The following is a 20,680-nucleotide window of genomic DNA, read 5'->3' on the forward strand; positions in this document are numbered from 1 at the left end:
GCCCAGTCACATGACCATCAAGCCACGCCCAGCCAGTCATGTGACCAAGCCACACCCAACCAGCAAGCCACACCCAGCCAGTCACATGACCACCAAGCCACACCCACACATTAAGTCACATCCACAGAAGCAGTTGTTAAGAAATTTGAATCTCACCCCTGGTTGCAGTCAAAAGAACAAAAGTATTCCTTTGAAACCTAACAAATCTCTCAATCAATCCATTCATTAGCATTTCTAAAAGGACTACCCAACACAAAAGAATGTTCAGCTGTGTAAATTCAGTTGTTCTGGATGTTTCCCCAATCATGTCTTGGTTGTGCCTTCATACTTTCTGGTTTGTGGCATAAACTGCAGAAACTGGAAATTTCAAATAATCATGGCCTTTGAAACACTGCCCAAGTTTCAAGCACTTCAATCTTGCAGTGACTTTGTTTTGATGCTGTGAATTCCATGTTCATCAAATTGCAATTTGATAATGTGAATAAAAGTGGGGAAAGTGGAGAAAGAATATGGAATAATAGAAGGAGTTTTGGCTTTATTCAAAAAGTCATAATTTTTTTACCTGATAGTAGTAATCCACATATTCTGTCTCACAGTGCCGAAGCCCAAGACTTTCAACAGATAAAGCATCTTTCAATAACTCTTCACAGCCTAGAAAAAAAAAAGGGGGGGGGATGGAACAAGTTTTCAATACCTCCTCATTAGAATAAGTTAGATAGACAATACTTTGAAGAACAGAGGCAAATCATGACTAGTATAATAATATGTGTTGCTTTGGATTGAGCCTCCACACTAAGCCAATGTTTGATTGGGCGCAGTTTTAAGAAGCTGTAGCATACAAATCCGTGATTATTTCCTGAAGGTGTAATAGATGAAAGAATCTCACACATGAGATTTCCACTGTGTGGTTTATAAATAAATGCATTTATTCTATATTTTCCATTCTAAAACAAACCTTCAGTACAAGGCCATATAACAATAAAACAGAAAAAATAAATCAGTTTTTAAAATAAATAAGAAAGAGGGAAAATAAAGCAATATTGCAATATTTTTTAAATGGATATCTGAAAGAACTGAATTGATCTCTAAACTATGAAACAACCAGATCTCATGAGGTAAGCTGTTCCATACTCTGGTTCCAATAAAAGAAAGACTCCTTCCTGTGTTTATAGCTGTCACACGGCAGAAGGAAAAGTGGAAGAGCTTCCCAAGGTGTCTAACCTTGTCAACTTTAAAACTTGTGAACTTCAACTCCCAGAATTCCACAGCCAACCAATTCTGAGAACTGAAGTCCACCTGTTTTAAAGTTCAGAAGGTTGGATATCCCTGGATTATAAAGGTTTGCTCAAAATCAATTTCAATGTTGATTAAAATCCAGTTTGTCTGCAAAGTTGCTCTTGCTATCTATGTCTATAGGCATCTATCAAATTCATGAGTATCATATTTCCTCTACTCACCAGAATGTTTAAAAGAACTATACTTTACAATGATATACTAATCATAATTAATAGATCATTTGTTTTTCATACTGCTTCAAACTATTTTATGGAGGGTTTTAATTGGGCCTAATATCCAAAGTCTTAAATTCCTTGGACAATATCTAATCAATATTTCTTAATCTTGGAATGTTGGCAAAATAATTTTGCCCAAGTTCCAGCAGCCATAAAGCACATTTGTATTTCAATGTGCAATTCCTGCAAGGATTTGCAGGATGTCATATTTTATTTTGTTTTAGGACACAACACAAAGAATTGTTTGGCTTGTACACAAATACTTCCATTTCCTCTTCACATTAAATTCTCATTCCTTCTTTTACTGATTCATTCACATTTCAAACCACATCTCTCTGAAGATAATATTTTCAATTTGTCTAGGATTACAGCTTGGTTCCAGGCCATGATATTTTTAAAAATGTAACTGGAACTAAAAAGCTCCACAAAAAGAAATCAATTCTTTTTTAAAAAAAAACCCTCAATCTTGGTATGGCTAAGAAAATACGTTTTTTAAAAATGGACACTTCAGGGACGATTAATGGAATAAATATTACTAACAAGAGTTAGTATTACTAGAACTAGTTTGGCATAATGGTGAAGACAATACAGCAGGGCTAGAAATTGAAGGACTGGGAGTTCAAGTCCCGCCTTTCACATTAAAGCAGGCTGGCTTTGGGCCAGTCCCTTTCTGTCAGCACAATCTACCTCACAGGATTGTTATTGTGGGGAAAATAGGAGGAGGGGGAAGTATATGTTAAGTTCCCTGCCTTGAGTTATTAATAAAAATAATAAAGGTGTTATAATAAATACATAATTAATAACAAAAATACATAAGTAATAATTTACAACAAGGGTTCTGAAGCTGCAGTTGATGGACAAAGCAGAAGCTGACAAAGATAAATAGAAGGGCAAAAATGAGTGAAATAATTTTCACATGAAGAACACTGAAGGGAAGTAGGCAGTGTTTTGCCTGTGGCAAGGAGGGGCATTTTGCGAGGGGTCTGTAGTGCTCTCTGAGCTTGTTAGACTAGCACTGATGATGTCACCTAGTTTGGGTAATGAAATGTCTGCAAGAAAACAAGCAAGTTCAGAGAGCACCAAGGACCTCCTCATGTCAACCCTGAGCTTCAAATATTCTCCTTTATTAGAAGAGTACATGGGTTTAAGGGAGTGTCTTCGTTACTTTTTTTTTTCATTTTACCCTCCTACACCTCTTATGATTGGGTGAGGTGAAAACCAAAGCAGACACAAATACAGAATGCCTAAAGAGGTCCCATTTTCATGGAGCATCTCTAGGACTGCATCACATCTCACAGAAAGAATACATCACAAACTGGATGAAAAGACGAAGGGAGTTTAACGCTGTTCAGGCTCAATTAATCTCATGCTGGAGTCTCCATCACACAAAGTAGAGTTTTTTTAAAAAAAAATCCATGCTGTCTATATATTGTTGCTAAATTATGGTACTTTTTAATGTTTTACAGGTCTCACTTTTTTTTAATTCATTAAAAAATACCCAACAGTAACTTGAAGCGAAGCACTGCTGCCTCTATGGAGTGCCTACCTCTTTTGGCTATTTCTTAGTTTCCCCGAGAAAAAGCATTTTATAAATAAATTCAGCCTTTGCTCTTTTTTTAAAAAAAGAAAAGAAAACCCAATGGCTATGTCTCAGTTTCAAGTTAAATATAGTTGCTTAATTCCCTGGTCCCTCAGAAAGAAAAATAATTATGTTTTCACACTGAGCAGAAGAAAGGGCATAAAAAGGGCAGGTTACATTAAAAGCAGTGGGTAACATTCCTGTTGTATAAAATGTGAAATTCTTTCTCCGGGAGAACTGATAAAATGGAGAAGGTGCAGGAATAAAACCGCTATTATATTGCAATGTTTTTCAGTCTATTTCTCCCCCTAAGCAGAAGCACATATATTTGTTTATAAATTTATTGTCCTGTTATTGCCGCTTGGCTAAAATAGGTAACAACTTTTTTTAAAAAAAAATCAGTATAGAGATGTCAGGAAAAATGAACCATGACTAATTCTCCCTACAGAAAGAAGAAAAAGAATGGCAGTATAGGGGCACTTACAGCAAACCCCACTAGAAACAAAACAGATTAAAAGATTTTAATAAACAGAGTTTTTACGAAACAATAACTCTGGAGCAGTGATTGATTGATTGATTGATTGATTGATTGATTAGATTTTTATCCCAGCTTTATTATTTTATAAGTAACTCAAGGCAGTGAACATACCTAACATCCCTTCCTCCTCCTTTATTCCCCACAACAGCAACAACCCTGTAAAGTGTGTTGGGTGGAGAGAGAGTGACTGGCCCAAGATCACCCATCTGGCTTTCATGCCTAAGGTGGGACTTGAACTCACGATCTCATGGTTTCTGGCCTGGTGCCTTAACAACTACATTGAATTGGATGTCCTCGAAATAGCAATGGGCAGCTGTTCAGTTTCAGAACATAAATGGTTCTCCAGAGAGCACACAGGCATGTTCACTAGACTGCCAGCGCCATTTTAAAGGAGCCCCTTGTTCTCTCGAGATTTCATTGTAGCCTAGCCCTACCTGTTCAACTGCCATACGTTAGTGCCATTTCTTTCCATTCCTTAATTTGTACTGCAACACCATTCCGTTGTGGCGCAGTGGTTAGAAGTATTGCAGGCTGACTCTGCCCACTGTCAAGAGTTCGATCCTGACTGGCTCAAGGTTGACTCAGCCTTTCATCCTTCCGATGTCAGTAAAATAAGGACTGATACTGTTGGGGGCAATATGCCGATTCTCTACTTTGCTTAGAGAGGGCTGTAAAGCATTGTGAAGCGGTATATATACGTCTAAATGCTATTTCTATTGCTTTTTATCTGGGTAACAAGTAACCCATGCCAATGTCTATATTTCTCCATGTTCTATCTGGAAAGCACATGTAGTCCACAGCTTACCACAATTTGTCTAGTGACCATTCAAAGTTACAATTGCCATGAAAAAAGTTATTTATGACCATTTTTCACACTTACGACCATTGTGGCATCTCTAAGGTCACGTGATCAAAATTCAGACGCTTGGCAACTGACTCATATTTATGTCGGTTGCAGGGTCCCTGGGTCATGTGATCCACTTTTGTGCCCCTCTGACAAGAAAAGTCAGTGGGGAATCCAGATTCACTTAACAACCGCATTACTAATTTTACAACTGAAGTGATTCACTTAACAAATGTGGCAAGGAAGGCCGTAAAGTGGAGCAAAAGTCACTTAAGAAGAGTTTCATTTTTGTTTTTTCTGTTTTCTGTTGTTAGCAATAGAACTTTTGGGCTGAATGGCGGTCTTAAGTCGATGACTACCTGTATTGGGAATGAAGGGACAGAGGTCCCAATATTCTGCTATTATGCCATTTCAAGCCTTTATAAGTAGTTTCTTTTGCAGTTTACACACGTTGTATTCATATATATCAGGAGAAATGCAGTAAACAAGACTGACTGGAGGAAGCGAGTGTAGTCACATGACACTGAAACAGCCAATAAGCATTACATTAATCCCATTTGCCTCTGGTCACCTAAATGTCAGCGTTCCAGCAAACCTCCATTCCAATCAGTAATTCCGAGCTTTGGAAGCCATATTCCATCCTGCCACTAACTTCACCTCTGATGCAAAGGATGGCCAAATTTAGCTGGTTTTATATACCTTGGGACTGCCACTGGATGCAGTAAAGGAGGGGAAATTACTTAAACACTTGTAGAGAGAAGGATGACTTATGTCTATCTTACTCACAGGCTAAGAATGAGATTAAAGCAACATCACGTGGACCCCGATGGGAAAACACGTTGCCGATCCCTGTTTGTATCACGATAAATGCTAGCTTTGACATTCAAAGCTTGATGAACTGTGAACTGGGTAAAATATCGGAAATGTTGTATTAGGGAAAAGTCTCCATGTGTATAATCCGGTGAGTATTAAATTAGTTCTACACACATGAGCTCTTTGAGTTGCATGGAAATTATCATTACAAATTGAATGATGGTTCTCCTCACTCTTCCCCCAATCCCTTCTCTACAGTAGATTTCCCGTGCTTCTGTGGCAGGAGGTAATTTATTTTTCTGTTTATACTCTTTAGATGTTAACAACAAAAGCTCATTAGTCACACAGCTGTCTCCTGCCACTGTATCTCAGGAGAGTCGTTAAAGCATAAATGAGCTCAGTATAAGCTGCCACGCACACTGCAAGGGAGAATTGGGGGAGGGAAGGAAGCACATTTATTAATGTGAGTTATCAGAAAAAGGAGAAAAAAAACCCCAACAAGCATCTAATAACATGTGTAAACAGAATAAATGGAGCGCGTCCATTGCTATCATTCATCATTGCTAGAATAATCCCAGCCATCAGTCAAACTCTTCTTTGCATAAGATATTAAAGAAACCATGTGGCCATAATAAAGCAATTCAATTGTCCAAAGTCTTATATGATGGTTTAATTTCCATCTATCCCGTTCCATGGAAGACAAATGAGTGATTTGTATCTGAACATTTGTTTCTCCTTCATGAGTTTTCTCCAGCTTGACTCCCTCTAGATAGGTTGAAATCAATGCCCGTGATCCCCACCCAACATAGTACTTTGCCTGTAGAGCCAGTTTGGTCAAGGTGCTGGTCTAGAAACCTGGAGGTGGTGAATTCTAGTTCCACTTTAGGCATGAAAACAGGCTGGGTGATTTTGGGCAATCGCTCTCTCAACCAAAGCCACCTCACAAGGGTTGTTGTTTTGGGGACAACGGGAGGAGGAAGGAGTACAGTGTACTTTTGCTACCCTGAATTACCTATAAACTAAGGAAGGATAAAAATCCAATAAATAAGTGTGTGTGTGTATGGTATTCAGCTTTGTTCGGGTATTTTCCCACGTCCTTATAGTTGTGCTTTTAAAGTTGTAGCAACGTTTCAGCAGAATCAAATCTGCCATCATCAGGCTTCACAGACAGAACACAGTACAGAAGCCTGATGATGGCAGATGAGATTCTGCTGAAACGTTGCTACAACTTTAAAAGCACAACTATAATGACATGGGAAAATACCCGAACAAAGCTGAATACCATACATACACACACACACACACACATATACATATACATATACATATACATACATACATATACATACATACATATATATATATATATATATATATATATATATATATATATATATATTTGTTTTCTGAGGTTCTCATGGGTATTTGTATGTGGATCTTTGGTTGTTCGGGTTTTCTCCCGCGTAAGATTCGAAGTATCTAGGCAACGTTTCGATGAAGTCTCATTCATCATCTTCAGGCTTCTGTCTCCGGCTCTGTGCTTCTCAGAGTAATGTGAGATTGCAGCTGCTTCCTCCTTTTAACTGCCAGTGGGGTGGGACTTGATTGGGTGGGGGCTTGGCTGTGTTCTGATTGGGTGGGGTGTGTTCTCATTGGTAGGGGTTTGGCTGTGTTCTGATTGGTTGGGGGTTAGCCGTGTTCTGATTGGTTGGAGGCGTGTTCTGTTCAGGTGGGGGCTTGGTTGTGCTCAGGTTAGTCTTAGTTGCTGGGGATTTGAGCTGGTGAGTTGTGATCTTGCTGTTTGGCTTCGAGTTCGTGGTCCTTCTGCATCTTCATAGTGGGTGTCGGTTTGCTTCATGTATGGCTCGGAGGGGTTTGAAGTGGGTAGTGATGCAGCTGCCGTGCAGCTTCTGGTCCATGGTCGTGTCTCATCTTCTGAGTGGGTGGGAGTCTGTTTTCTACATGGAAGTGTGGTGGTGGCATCTTGTGTGGCTCTCATGGGTGTGGGTCTGGTGTCCTTCTTCATGTTAGGTACTCGTCTGTTCATGAGGGCGGGTTTCCAAATGGCTGGAAGGCGGGAGGTGTCATCTCGTTTGTTCATGCTGTGTGGGCGTTTTTCTATCTCTATGGCTTCTCTGATTATTCTGCTGTTGAAGTGTTCGGTTTTGGCGATAGTTCTGGTATTTTTAAAATCAATTTCATGTCCTGTGGCTTTGAGGTGTTGGACCAGGGAAGAGGTCGTTTCTTCTTTTTTTTTTGATTGAGTTCTTATGTTCTTCAATGCGTGCACTTATTCTTCTGTTAGTTTGTCCAATGTATGTGGTAGGGCAGGCAGTGCAGGGGATTTCATATACTCCTTGGTTTTCTAATTCGATTTTGTCTTTGGGGTTTCTTAGGATGGTGGATATTTTTCTGTTTGTGCAGAATGCTGTTTTGATGTTGTGTTTTTGGAGGATCTTGCTAATTTTGTCTGTAGTGCCTTTTATATATGGGAGGAGGGCTTTGCCGTTTTCTTGTTCTCTGTCTTGGATTTTGGTTGGGGTTTCTTTTTGGATTAGGTGGGTAATCTTCTTTCTTTGGAATCCATTGGCTGCAAGTACGTTGGTGAGAGTGTGTAGTTCGGTTTTTGGTGTTGTTCATCGGCTAAGCATTTTGTTCTGGAGATGAGTGTCTTGGTTACGGAATTGATCTGTGCTGGGTGGTGGTGTGAGAGTGCATGTAGATAGCGGTTAGTATGTGTTTTCTTCTGGTAGATGGTGTGTCCTAGGGAGCCATTGGATCTTTTGTATACCAAGACATCTAGGAAGGAAGTTGGTTGTTGGCTTCTGTTTCCATGGTGAATTGTATTTTGGGGTGTAGGCTGTTGAGGTGTGTGAGGAAGTTGTTCGGTTTTTCTTTCCCATGTGGCCAGATTATGAAGGTGTCATCTACGTATCTGAGCCAGAGTTTGGGTTTGTGGTCGTATTTTTCTAGAGCTTGTGTTTCAAAGTGTTCCATGTAGAGGTTTGCGATGACAGGTGAGAGGGGTGATCCCATGGGTGCTCCTTCTATTTGTTTGTATTTTTGTCCATTGTAGGTGAAGTATGTATTGGATAGGCAGTGGTTGGTTAGATCTAGGATGTGCTTGGGGGTTGTATTTGTTTTGGATGGCTGTCAAGGCTTCTTTTATTGGCACTTGTGTGAAGAGGGATATGACATCGAAGCTTACTAGTAGGTCGCTAGGTTGTAAGTTTTGTTTCTTTATGATCTCGATGAATTGGAATGAGTTTCTTACGTGTGAGTTGATGGATTCTGCATAAGGTTGTAGTTGTTTGGCGAGAAATTTGGCTAGGTTTTGTAGAGGTGAGCCTATGGAGCTGACTATTGGTCTGAGTGGGGTTCCTTCTTTGTGTATTTTGGGGAGACCATAAAGCTTGGGGCATCTGGATGATTTTTCTCTGGGTATGATTCGTTGCTGGATTTCTTCACTGATGGGGGAGGCTTTTATTTTGGATTTGGTAGTTTTTTCTAGGTAGGTGGTGGGGTCTGTCTTTAGGGGTTTGTATGCGGGGTCTTGGAGTAGGTTGGTTAACTTGGTTTGGTAGTCAGATGTGTTCATAACCACTGTCGCATTGCCCTTGTCTGCTGGTAGAATTATTATGCTGGTGTCTTCTTTCAGGTTAAGTAGTGCAGTTCGTTCTTCTTTGGATAAGTTGCTTTTGGGTGGTTTGCTAGTGCAGAGGATGTTGGTGATTTCAAGTCTGATTTTGTTAGCATCATCAGGGTTGGTTTTGGTCAGGCTGGTTTCAACTCCGCATATGATGGTTTCTGTGGGGATGTGTTTGGGAGCGACAGCAAAGTTGAATCCTTTTGAAAGGACCTTGGTTTCAGCTTCAGTGAGGATCTTGTCTGAGATGTTGTGCACTGTTTGTTTCATGTGTGGCTGTGGGGGGGATCCAATGGCTCCCTAGGACACACCATCTACCAGAAGAAAACACATACTAACCGCTATCTACATGCACTCTCACACCACCACCCAGCACAGATCAATTCCGTAACCAAGACACTCATCTCCAGAACAAAATGCTTAGCCGATGAACAACACCAAAAAACCGAACTACACACTCTCACCAACGTACTTGCAGCCAATGGATTCCAAAGAAAGAAGATTACCCACCTAATCCAAAAAGAAACCCCAACCAAAATCCAAGACAGAGAACAAGAAAACGGCAAAGCCCTCCTCCCATATATAAAAGGCACTACAGACAAAATTAGCAAGATCCTCCAAAAACACAACATCAAAACAGCATTCTGCACAAACAGAAAAATATCCACCATCCTAAGAAACCCCAAAGACAAAATCGAATTAGAAAACCAAGGAGTATATGAAATCCCTGCACTGCCTGCCCTACCACATACATTGGACAAACTAACAGAAGAATAAGTGCACGCATTGAAGAACATAAGAACTCAATCAAAAAAGAAGAAACGACCTCTTCCCTGGTCCAACACCTCAAAGCCACAGGACATGAAATTGATTTTAAAAATACCAGAACTATCGCCAAAACCGAACACTTCAACAGCAGAATAATCAGAGAAGCCATAGAGATAGAAAAACGCCCACACAGCATGAACAAACGAGATGACACCTCCCGCCTTCCAGCCATTTGGAAACCCGCCCTCATGAACAGACGAGTACCTAACATGAAGAAGGACACCAGACCCACACCCATGAGAGCCACACAAGATGCCACCACCACACTTCCATGTAGAAAACAGACTCCCACCCACTCAGAAGATGAGACACGACCATGGACCAGAAGCTGCACGGCAGCTGCATCACTACCCACTTCAAACCCCTCCGAGCCATACATGAAGCAAACCGACACCCACTATGAAGATGCAGAAGGACCACGAACTCGAAGCCAAACAGCAAGATCACAACCCACCAGCTCAAATCCCCCAGCAACTAAGACTAACCTGAGCACAACCAAGCCCCCACCTGAACAGAACACGCCTCCAACCAATCAGAACACGGCTAACCCCCAACCAATCAGAACACAGCCAAACCCCTACCAATGAGAACACACCCCCACCCAATCAGAACACAGCCAAGCCCCACCCAATCAAGTCCCACCCCACTGGCAGTTAAAAGGAGGAAGCAGCTGCAATCTCACATTACTCTGAGAAGCACAGAGCCGGAGACAGAAGCCTGAAGATGATGAATGAGACTTCATCAAACGTTGCCTAGATACTTGAATCTTACGCGGGAGAAAACCCGAACAACCAAAGATCCATCCATATATATATATATATATTTGTTTTCTGAGGTTTTCGCGGGTATTTGTATGTGGATCTTTGGTTAATCAGGTTTTCTCCCGCGTAAAATTGGAAGTATCTAGGCGACGTTTCGATGAAGTCTCATTCATCATCTTCAGGCTTGTGTCTTTGGCTTTGTGCTTCTCGAAGTAATGTGAGCTTGCAGCTGATTCTTCCTTTTAACTGCTAGTGGGGGTGTGACTTGATTGGGCGGGGGCTTGGCTATGTTCTGATTGGGTGGGGGTGTGTTCTGTTCAGGTGGGGGCTTGGGGACTTTAAAAATACCAGAACTATCGCCAAAACTGAACACTTCAACAGAATAATCAGAGAAGCCATAGAGATAGAAAAACGCCCACACAGCATGAATAAACGAGATGATACCTCCCGCCTACCAGCCATTTGGAAACCTGCCCTCATGAACAAACGAGTACCTAACATGAAGAATGACACCAGACCCACACCTACATGGGCCACACAAGATGCTACCACCATACTTCCACGTAGAAAGCAGACTCACATCCACACAGAAGATGAGACACAACCACAGACCAGAAGCCGTACCGCAGCTGTATCACTACCCGCTTCAAACCCCTCCGACACATACATGAGGCGAACTGACGCCCACCATGAAGATGTGGCACAACCACGAAGATGATGAACGAGCCTGAAGATGATGAATGAGACTTCATCGAAACGTCGCCTAGATACTTCCAATTTTATGGGAGAAAACCCGAATAACCAAAGATCCACATATATATATGTTGTGGTTCCGGGCTTGGATTCAGCTCCTGTGATTGATATGAGTTCAAGTGAAGAGGTTATGTCAGAACAATATGAACCAGCCTGGCTTACTGATTGGACTGATAACCAGGATGAGGAGATGGACGTGACAAAGGACGACAGACCTGATGTATTAGAATTGTCAGGACCTTTGACCTCCTCTGGTTCCTTATCTGATCAACAGCCGGGAATGGCTGACAGGGAAGTTTTGAGAGAGTCTTCTAGTGGAGATGAGAACTTGGAAAATTTGTGGTTAAATGTAAAAAATAGAAGACGGTTGAAAAGGCAAAATCAGCTGGAGCAAATGAGAAGGGCAAGTCAGTAAATTAGCACGTGGCCTTAATGAGTATAAAAGGACACATCTGGGCTGGTACATTTCGCCAGGAACAAAATGACTATTTGAGTGAGGACGTTACAGCAAAGAGCTCTGAAGCTGAGGATTTATTGCCAGGACTGGTTTGCCGGACAGAGTAAAGATTTATGCTGTGGTTTCTGCCAGCCGTTATCTTGTAAGACTTCTTTCCGTTTGATTTAATTGTGAAACGGCTGCTTTCTGTTTTGTTTGTTTGAATTTCGAAGGGGAGTCATAACATATATATACACTGTTTCTCCAACAATATGGCCTCCCCCAATAGGAAGTCCCAGCATGTTTTATAGGCATGAAATGAAATTAAGCCCCTCCCCCCAAATTAAGGCCTATATTAAAACATGTGAAATGGGGGGGAATGGTGGGGGGCTTGCCATTAGGAAGTACTTTTGTTGCATACCCGGATATGGTGCTGCCTGTGTTGACCCTGATACAAAGTGCCCCACCAACGCCGAGGTCAACATCCAAGCCATCGCTGCTCGCCTGCTCAAAGATGCAAAGAGGGAGTTAAGTCACCCCAAAAAAGACGGCCTAGCCATTTTTCGGGGCTCAAAAAAAAATAAGACCCGGTCTTATTATATGAGAAACATGGTGTGTGTGTGTGTGTGTGTGTGTGTGTGCGTATTCTTAAGTTTTCGTGGGTACTTATATGTATGGTATTCAGCTTTGTTTGGGTATTTTCCCACGTCATTATAGTTGTGCTTTTAAAGTTGTAGCAACGTTTTGGCAGAATCTCATCTGCCATCATCAGGCTTCTGTATTGTGTTCGTCTGTGAGTAAGAGTAGAGTCTGACTCACAGACACAATAGAATCTCATGATGGCAGATGAGATTCTGAGCTGCTTTACTTAGCACAACTAATGACATGGGAAAATACCCGAACAAAGCTGAATACCATACATGTAAGTATGTATGTATGTATGTATGTATGTATTTATGGTATTCAGCTTTGTTCGGGTATATTCCCACGTCATTGTAGTTGTGCTTTTAAAGTTGTAGCAACGTTTTGGCAGAATCTCATCTGCCATCATGAGGCTTCTGTATTGTGTTCGTCTGTGAGTCAGACTTTCACAGCCGTTTGAGTTTTAACATATAAATATATATATTAAATATAGGTCTAGGTATGTTCCGGTCTTTTCCCGTGTAAGATTAAGAGTATCTTGGTGACATTTTGGTGAGGTCCCACTCGCCATCCTCAGGCTAGTGCTTTCGGTTTCATGCCAGTGCAAGCAGTGCAAGCAGGAGCTGCCGTCTCTCTATAAATACTGGGGGGGGGCTGGTGTGCTGGGCTGGTTGGCTGCTTGATTTGTTGATGGAGTTGATGTTGGTATAATGAGCTGTGTGATGGCCTTGTGAGTTTTGTTGTGGAAATATCCTGGATCTTGTGCTGTAATCTCCTGGGTCGTTTGTTTTGTAGTGATCTTTTTTCCATTAGCCTCCTGTGTAGTAATGGCTTGGGTAATGGGTTGTGTGATGACCTTGTGAGATTTATTGCTGTGGTATCCTTGGTCTTGTGTTGTGATATCCTGGGTCATTTGCTGTGTTGCAACTTCCTGAGTTCTTGTGGTGTAATTTCCTGAGTTTTCTGATGTGATATCCTGAGCGGGTGGCTGTGATGTAGCATTCTGGGTTTTAGTCTGGCTCCGAGTTTGGGGTCTGGGTCTGTGTTCTTGGCGTGTGTCAGCTTGTTTGGTTTTGGGGTTGGGGGGTGCGACAGCTGGTGAGGCAGCCATGGTCTGTTTTCTGGATGGTGGTTGTCCTTTGTTTATAGGATGGGCTTGGGCCTGATGAGGGGGATTGGTGGTGGTGTCCCGTGTTGTTTCAGGTCTGGTGTTGGTTTTCGTGGCTGGGACTCGTTTGTTGGTGAGGGCTAGCTTCCAGATGTCTGGTAGGCGGGAGGTATCGTCCCGTCTATTCATGTTATGGGGGTGTTTCTCTATCTCAATGGCTTCCCTGATTATTCTCTTGCTGGAGTGTTCAGTGTTGGATATTAATTTGGTTCCTTTGAAATTAATTTCATGTCCTGTGGCTTTAAGGTGCTGGAAGAGGGAGGAAGTATTTTCTTCTCTTTTGACTGCATTTTTGTGTTCTGCGATGCGTGTATTTTATTTTCTGATTTTTTTTTTGCCAATATGTAGGACAGAGCATTTATTTGTTGAGATTTGATGTTGCCATTTGTTCGACCATTCTGATACATAGTCAAGGTCTTTTTGAAGGGTAGCAGTATTGTCTGTGGTGTTGAATAGCTTTACATCATCAGTGAAGAGAACGCAGTTGCTTTTGATATGGTCACAAAGGTCATTCATGTAGAGTATGAAAAGAGTTGGTCCTAGAACACTACCTTGGAGAACACCACTGTTGACAGGTACAGAATTTGATAGGATGCTCCCAATTTTGACCATTTGTTGTCTGTTTGACAGGAATGCTTCTATCCAGTTATGTAGGTGTCCAGAGATCCCGTAAGATTTTAGTTTTAGGAGTAGTTTGCCGTGTAGCACTGAATCAAAGGCTTTACAAAAGTCTATGTAGATTGCGTCTATTGCTTTGCCCTGATCGAGTTGTGTAGTCCATATGTTTTTGCAGTGTAAGAGTTGCAGATTACAGGATAATCTTCAGCACTGTGGGAAATGGATACATCCAGAAAGCCCAATTGCTTCTTGAAAAAGCATCTTTGGGACAAGGATCTGGATTGTTGAAAACTGCTGAAGGGCCATGTATTCAATTAAAACATCTATTGATTTCTCAATTTGCATTTTATTAAATCATCAAATCAATCTGCAGTTTGGGGAAATGTTTTGGACGAATCTAAGTCTACAATTTACTGGATTTAAAATCTGTATTGAAGAAACATTCTCCTTGTCACTCTTTGAACTGGCTCTTTATCAAAGAAATGAAAAGATCGATCGCTATCATTCCACGAGAGAAAGACTTTAAGTCGCCATTACACTAAGTCAAGTCACTTTTGAATTTCTATTATTGCATATATGTCTAATAGGTTTCATTGAGGAAAGGCACATATGCCAACTTCTTCAAGGGAAGGGCGGAGCATAAATGAAATAGTTCTCGAATACTTGTCACAAGAAGATTAGCAGTTAATACATGATTACATATAGATAAAACATAAGGAGAGGTAACTAAGTTTGCCACATAAGTATACTGCTAGAGAGGCAGGATTGGCCGCAATGTCCTCCCAGGTTCACACCTGACTGCACACCTGGACTTGCTTCTCTACAATATGGAAATGGTTCTTAGAATATGTGATTATGCAGTCGCAGGAAAGAAAGAATTTCACTTATACTGAAATACTTATTTTTTTTCCGATGGAAGAATCAGAAGCTGTGGGGAATGAATCTTCATTCGTTCGGCTTTCTAAGCCTCAGATGACAGGGAGGGAATTTCAAAAGAAAAGGAAGCTAATGTTTGCAAACTACATTTCCCAGTCAGCAAATGAGGCAAATTTATCATGTAAAAAAAATCCTAACTGCTCTTTCCCTTCATAGGAGGAGAGAGGATAAACGTGGCCACTAGAGGGAGAATGTGTTTTGTTTTATTCCTTACTTTGTCTAAGAAACCTCAAGGCAGGGTAAGGGTGAAATTGGGAGATCAAGGGTTACAAGTTTGGCAAATTCTTTAGCATAATCTGAGACAGAATATGGTAAGAGACTGCAGTATCTCTTTATTGGTGGTAGGTACATGTCACAGTGCCTTGGCTTGAACTTTATTGCTAGATTGCAGAGCCATAGAATAGATAATATAAGCATCCTTGGATTATATATTTATTTATTTACTTATTTACATTTCATATTTTTAACTGCCTATCTCCCTCAAAAGTAAGCTAGCTATGGTTGCTGCATCCTAGACAAAATGAGCAAACCTGACTCCTTATCAGGGATTGTGGCATGTAGTTTGGGTACCATAAAGACTGGTTACCTTATCTACTCTTTCCTTTGGTGGTTTAGACATTAACTGTGGTTTAGACATGAAAATAAAGTGGTTAGTTATAAGGGGGGAACTAATTAGTTATAATTAGTTATAAGGGGAAAAAGGAAAATAAATATATTGTATATTTGGGAAAGGCAAGCGTATAATTTGAACGAAGGTAGTCTGAACTTATGGAGTTGATGAATACCTTTGCAGAAGTGAAGAAGTAGGTTGAGGTACGAATAAAACAGCAAAAAAAATTATACAAATGAAATATCAATTGGTATACGTTCTTGTGAGTGTGCGTAAAAGTCAAAATTCATAGGTTGGCACTAGTTGCCTGTTAGGTAAAGATAAGGTAAAGGTTTCCCCTATCCAGTGGTATCCAACTCTGTGGAACAGTGTTCATTTCCATTTCTTAGCTGAGAGAGCCAGCGTTGTCCAAAGACATTTTCTGTGGTTATGACTATGCACCAGCATGGCTATATACCAAAGGCACACAGAATGCTGTTACCTTCCCACCAAAGTGGTACCTATTTATCTACTCACATTTGCATGCTTTCAAACTGTTAGGTGGGCAGGAACTGGGGCAAGTAATGGGAACTCATCCTGTCATATGGTGCTTGGGTCTCAAACCCAGCTAACAAATTCAGTGTCTTCAATTGCTGAGCCATCAAGGCCCCTAGTTGCCTATTATGGCCCATTAAAGAGTGATAATGGAAAAATCAAGGATGAGTTTGGAGAAAAAATGTGCAACATACTGAACAAATGCAATCTGCGGGTGGAAAGTTAACTGACATGAATGAATGAATTGGTGGGAACAAGCTATACACGTACAGAAAAGGAGACTCAGCCATTTTGAGGCCCAAGAATCAATCAGATTGTGTTCAGAAGCTGTTGAGTATAAACTTAGAAATAGGTTGGTTTATTTCAAATATATATATAAAACAGGAGCACTCTGATTGTTTATGATGAAGTACTGGGACAATCAGTGGAACATATACAACTTTAAAAGATTCTAAGCAGGAGACAGACAATTATCTGGTTGTGTCAGCTCTGGGTTTTAAGAAAAAATGAACACTGACGAAGAAATTAGAAAATTCAAATCCCAACTACTGATGATCCTTGACATACAACTGAACATTTCATGATGGTTCAAAAGTACAACAGCCTCAGAAAAAGGGACTTAGAACCCATTCTCAAAGTAACAATGATCACAATGATCACACTACCCCCTTATGGTCATATAATCACAACTCAGGTGCTTGGCAACCAGCTCACTTTTATGATGGTTGCAAGTATCTTTCCATCCCAGGATCACATCTGCAATCTTCTCAACTGCCTTCTGACAAGCAAAATCAATTGAGGAAGCCAGATTCACTTAATCACCATGTGATTCACTTAACAACCATGCAATTTACTTAAGGACCATGGGAAAATGGTCATAGACTCAGATCAAGTAATAACTCGCTAAATGACTGCATCCTTTAGCTACTGAAATTCTGGGTCCAGCTGTGATTGTGAGTCAAGGACCACTTGTAAATTGGTGGAAACTAAGTGCCAGGAAAGAGGATATGAGAGCTGCATAAAACAGAGGGAAAATAATTATGGTTCAATGTACAAAACTTCAGTGTGGAGTTATCTTAATGGTAAACATGAAAAATGATGCCTGTTAGAATAATGAAGTTGTAGGCTTAATTATTTTCCCTCCAACTCTCCTTTGAGGCCTTCAGCATCAAATATTATATCAGATGTACATACAATATTGATGTACGTTTGATTCCATGCCCACAAAAAAAAAAAAATTTACCTCAGTTTTTGTTTATTTTTCATTTCTCAGCATATGCATCTTTTTTTTTTTTAGAAATCAGCTTTATTCATCAGATGCAGCGAATTTTTGTCCTAGTTCCTGTACAAAAGTACTGAAGAGTACACATGCGGCAGTTTCCTGTCCCTTGTGCTTTATTTTTCTGTCCCCAGCAAAATAAAACAAGGCAAACAAATAACAACAATAACATTTAGAACAAGAGTTGTGAGTAATGGTGCCAAGTTTTGCTCTGAACCCTGGATGCTGACTTTCAGGCTTCACTGATTGTGTACACTAAAATGCCAAATCACTTTGCAGGGATGAGAAAAGATTCTTCCCCAGGTACAGGACAAAGTGGGGATGTAACGTAGATTTATTTCTGAAGCTAAAGAAGTGCTGTGCAAGCTCTAACAGATCATTTTGGCCTCATGCAGACAGCAGGGGGTTGATCTCTAGTAATAATTGAATTACAATAAGTCAGTGTAGTAGAGCAGTGGCCCCCAACCTTTTTTGTGCCACAGCCCGGTACCGGCATCACAAAATGATCCGTGGCCCGGTACCGGTATCAGCATGCATGGCAAGGCGAACCGAGTGACCGGCTAGCCAGCCGTCCCCCGCTTCTCCCCGCCACCTTCAACTCCTCCTTTGTACCTTTGTCGATGGGCTTTGGGACGGCTTTGGGACGGTTGCTCAGCTCTCCTTGCCTTGGGTGCTGAAAGAATCCTCGCACCTTAGTTTTGTTTGAAGCCGCCCCCCGCTTCAATGAAACTAAGGCACGAGGATTCCTTCGGGACCCAAACGCCGCTTTCCAACTGGAAAAGCTCACCGGAAGCACTTTCTCATCAAGACAAGATGGCGGAACCCAGCAAACTGGCAGCCTGGTAGAAAATGTTCCACGGACCAGTACTGGTCCAGGGCCCGGTGGTTGAGGACCCCTGTAGTAGAGGATTCTTGGGCAACAAGTAGAGATTCAGGTTCCCTCTGGACCAGGGGTGTCAAACTCGTGTCATCATGGCAGCATCATGTAACGTATTGGGACTTTTTTCCACTTCACTAAACAGGGCATGGGTGTGGCCAGCATGTGACGCATTTGGCCACAGGCCAGGAGCTGAATAGCCCTGCTTTGGATCAAGGAATTTACTGGATCAGGGTTTTTTTGCAGACCATCTTACTTGACAGGACTGATTTAAGGATAGTACAAAGGGAGACTCACCCATCTATACCAGCTTGATCTCCAAAAGATAGGTAGGAAGTAAGCATTAAGAAGAAATTGAAGAACAACGGGATAGTCAGCTTTAACCGTCCTGAAGAACCTTAGCATTCCTTTCCTTAATCTGATAACAATAATAGCACAACTAGATGTGTTTTCCCAGTGGGAGAAACCATGCTTGAGATTCTTAGTCAAGCAGGTCATGGTTGTCCCAAAGATGCCCTTTCAAGAGGCAACTGGACTTTTTTGTTTTTTCCTTGAAGGCGTTTTGCTCCTCATCCAAGAAGCTTCTTCAGTTCTGATTGAATGTTGAAGAATGGAAGGATTTGTATTCCTTAGCACTCCTTCTGAGAGTTATTGAGGCCACCGGGAGGTTTATCTGTGCCCTCAGGGTCACCTGAAGAGTGCAACTTTATGGAACTGCTGAAAGGACTGCGTTGTGGAGTGTCATTTTTCAAATTTTCTTAATATAATTCTTTTTGTCACTCTCATGTTCAATACCACCACAATTCTTGATAAACAGTAACATTTCAAAGAATAATTGTAAAAACAATGTTTACCTTTGATGGCAAATACTCCATGACAGAAATCTTTGAAGCTGATCTTGCCCAGATCATTTGGATCCAAGTATTTGGCAAATTTTTCCACCTTTGGGGAAAAAAAATGAAATATGTTAAAAGCATGGGCCACATCTTTTCTCCTAGAATGACAGGTGGGAAATACAGGGCTTTCTTTTCTCTCTCAAGTAAGAAATTTACATTAGGAGGAGGAAAGTAATGCACAAATCAGCTTTATCTGCCTCTATCTTTCTAAACAATAATGTTCAAATCTATTTTATGACAATTTTTTTTTAAAAAAACCCATTTTGGAAATGATGATAATGATGATGAAGATTAATGTTGATAAATGTATTTGCTGCCAGACTCCCAGTAGCCATGATCAGGTCTTTTGAACATGTGAAAAGAATGATATGCTACTAAACATTGAAGGAAAAGAGCTGTGTTACTTTATCATAGCCAAATATAAGTAGTTTTCGACATAGGACCACAATTGAGCCACAAATTTCACTTGCTAAGTGAGACATTTGTTAAGTGATTTTTGCCACCTTTTACAATCTTTCTTGCCACAGTTGTTAAATGAATCACTGCAGGTGTTAAGTTAGTAACATGGTTGCTAACCAAATCTGGTTTCCCCACTGATTTTGCTTGTGAGAAGGTCACAAAATGGATCACATGACCCCGGGACACTGCAACCATCATAAACATGAGACAATTGCCAAGTGTCTGAACTTTGATCACATGGCCATGGGGACGTTGCAACGGTTATAAATGTGAAAAACAGCTATAGGTCACTTTTTTCAGTGCCACTATAAATTCAAACAGTCACTAAAGGCATTAGCACATTTTCAGAGTAATAAAATGTGATTTAAAAATTAAATAAAAATACTATAATTTTTTAAATATCTCACAATATTTTAAAATATCTCACAAAAGCTAATGCCTTTTAATGTAAAAGGATGCCATCAGACCCTCCTGGTTTTATGCTACTGGTAATATGCTACTGATATAGGTCTATTGAGACCTGTTTCTTGCATTTGCAGTGAGCACTGAAGTAGACAACCAGTACTGAATATTTTCCCCTTTTACATGTTATATCAAGAGCCTGATTCTGGTCAATACATTTCTTCTGGTGGCTGACCATTAAAAAGAAGAATACTGAGTACCATCTCCAAATTTTTTTCTCTAAGATACTGTTCTCATGCTGACGTATCATTCTGAAGGGTTTGCCCACTAATTCAAAAATCACAGCATCATCATAAAGCTCGAGTGTAAAATAACAAACATAGGAAGAATCTACATGGTCAGATGAAAATGTTTAGCTGCTGAGCTTTCAAAAATCAGTTAGAATTGTGGAAAAAGTCTTTAAAGAAATTCAGACATGGCACTCCCTGAAATTTGGAGTTCTAATCTCCAGCCTATCAGTGTAGAGTTGACACACACTGCCAGGAATCTG

The 20,680-nt window shown here is 40.8% G+C and overlaps 1 protein-coding gene across 1 annotated transcript in view; it reads right to left on the minus strand.

Moving 5' to 3' along the window:
- Positions 1-20,680, minus strand: part of RAB11FIP4 (RAB11 family interacting protein 4) — a 184,345-nt gene that overhangs the window by 110,577 nt on the left and 53,088 nt on the right. Inside the window, exons 2-3 of the mRNA XM_026711132.2 lie at positions 19,228-19,315; positions 563-651 (exon numbers count right to left, since the gene is read on the minus strand). Of these exons, the coding sequence (XP_026566917.2) occupies positions 563-651; positions 19,228-19,315 (177 nt within the window). The remainder of the gene's footprint in view (positions 1-562; positions 652-19,227; positions 19,316-20,680) is intronic.

Source organism: Pseudonaja textilis, chromosome 2 (genome assembly GCF_049901715.1).
Source record: "Pseudonaja textilis isolate UNSWEBS1 chromosome 2, rPseTex1.2, whole genome shotgun sequence".
NCBI lineage: Eukaryota > Metazoa > Chordata > Lepidosauria > Squamata > Elapidae > Pseudonaja > Pseudonaja textilis.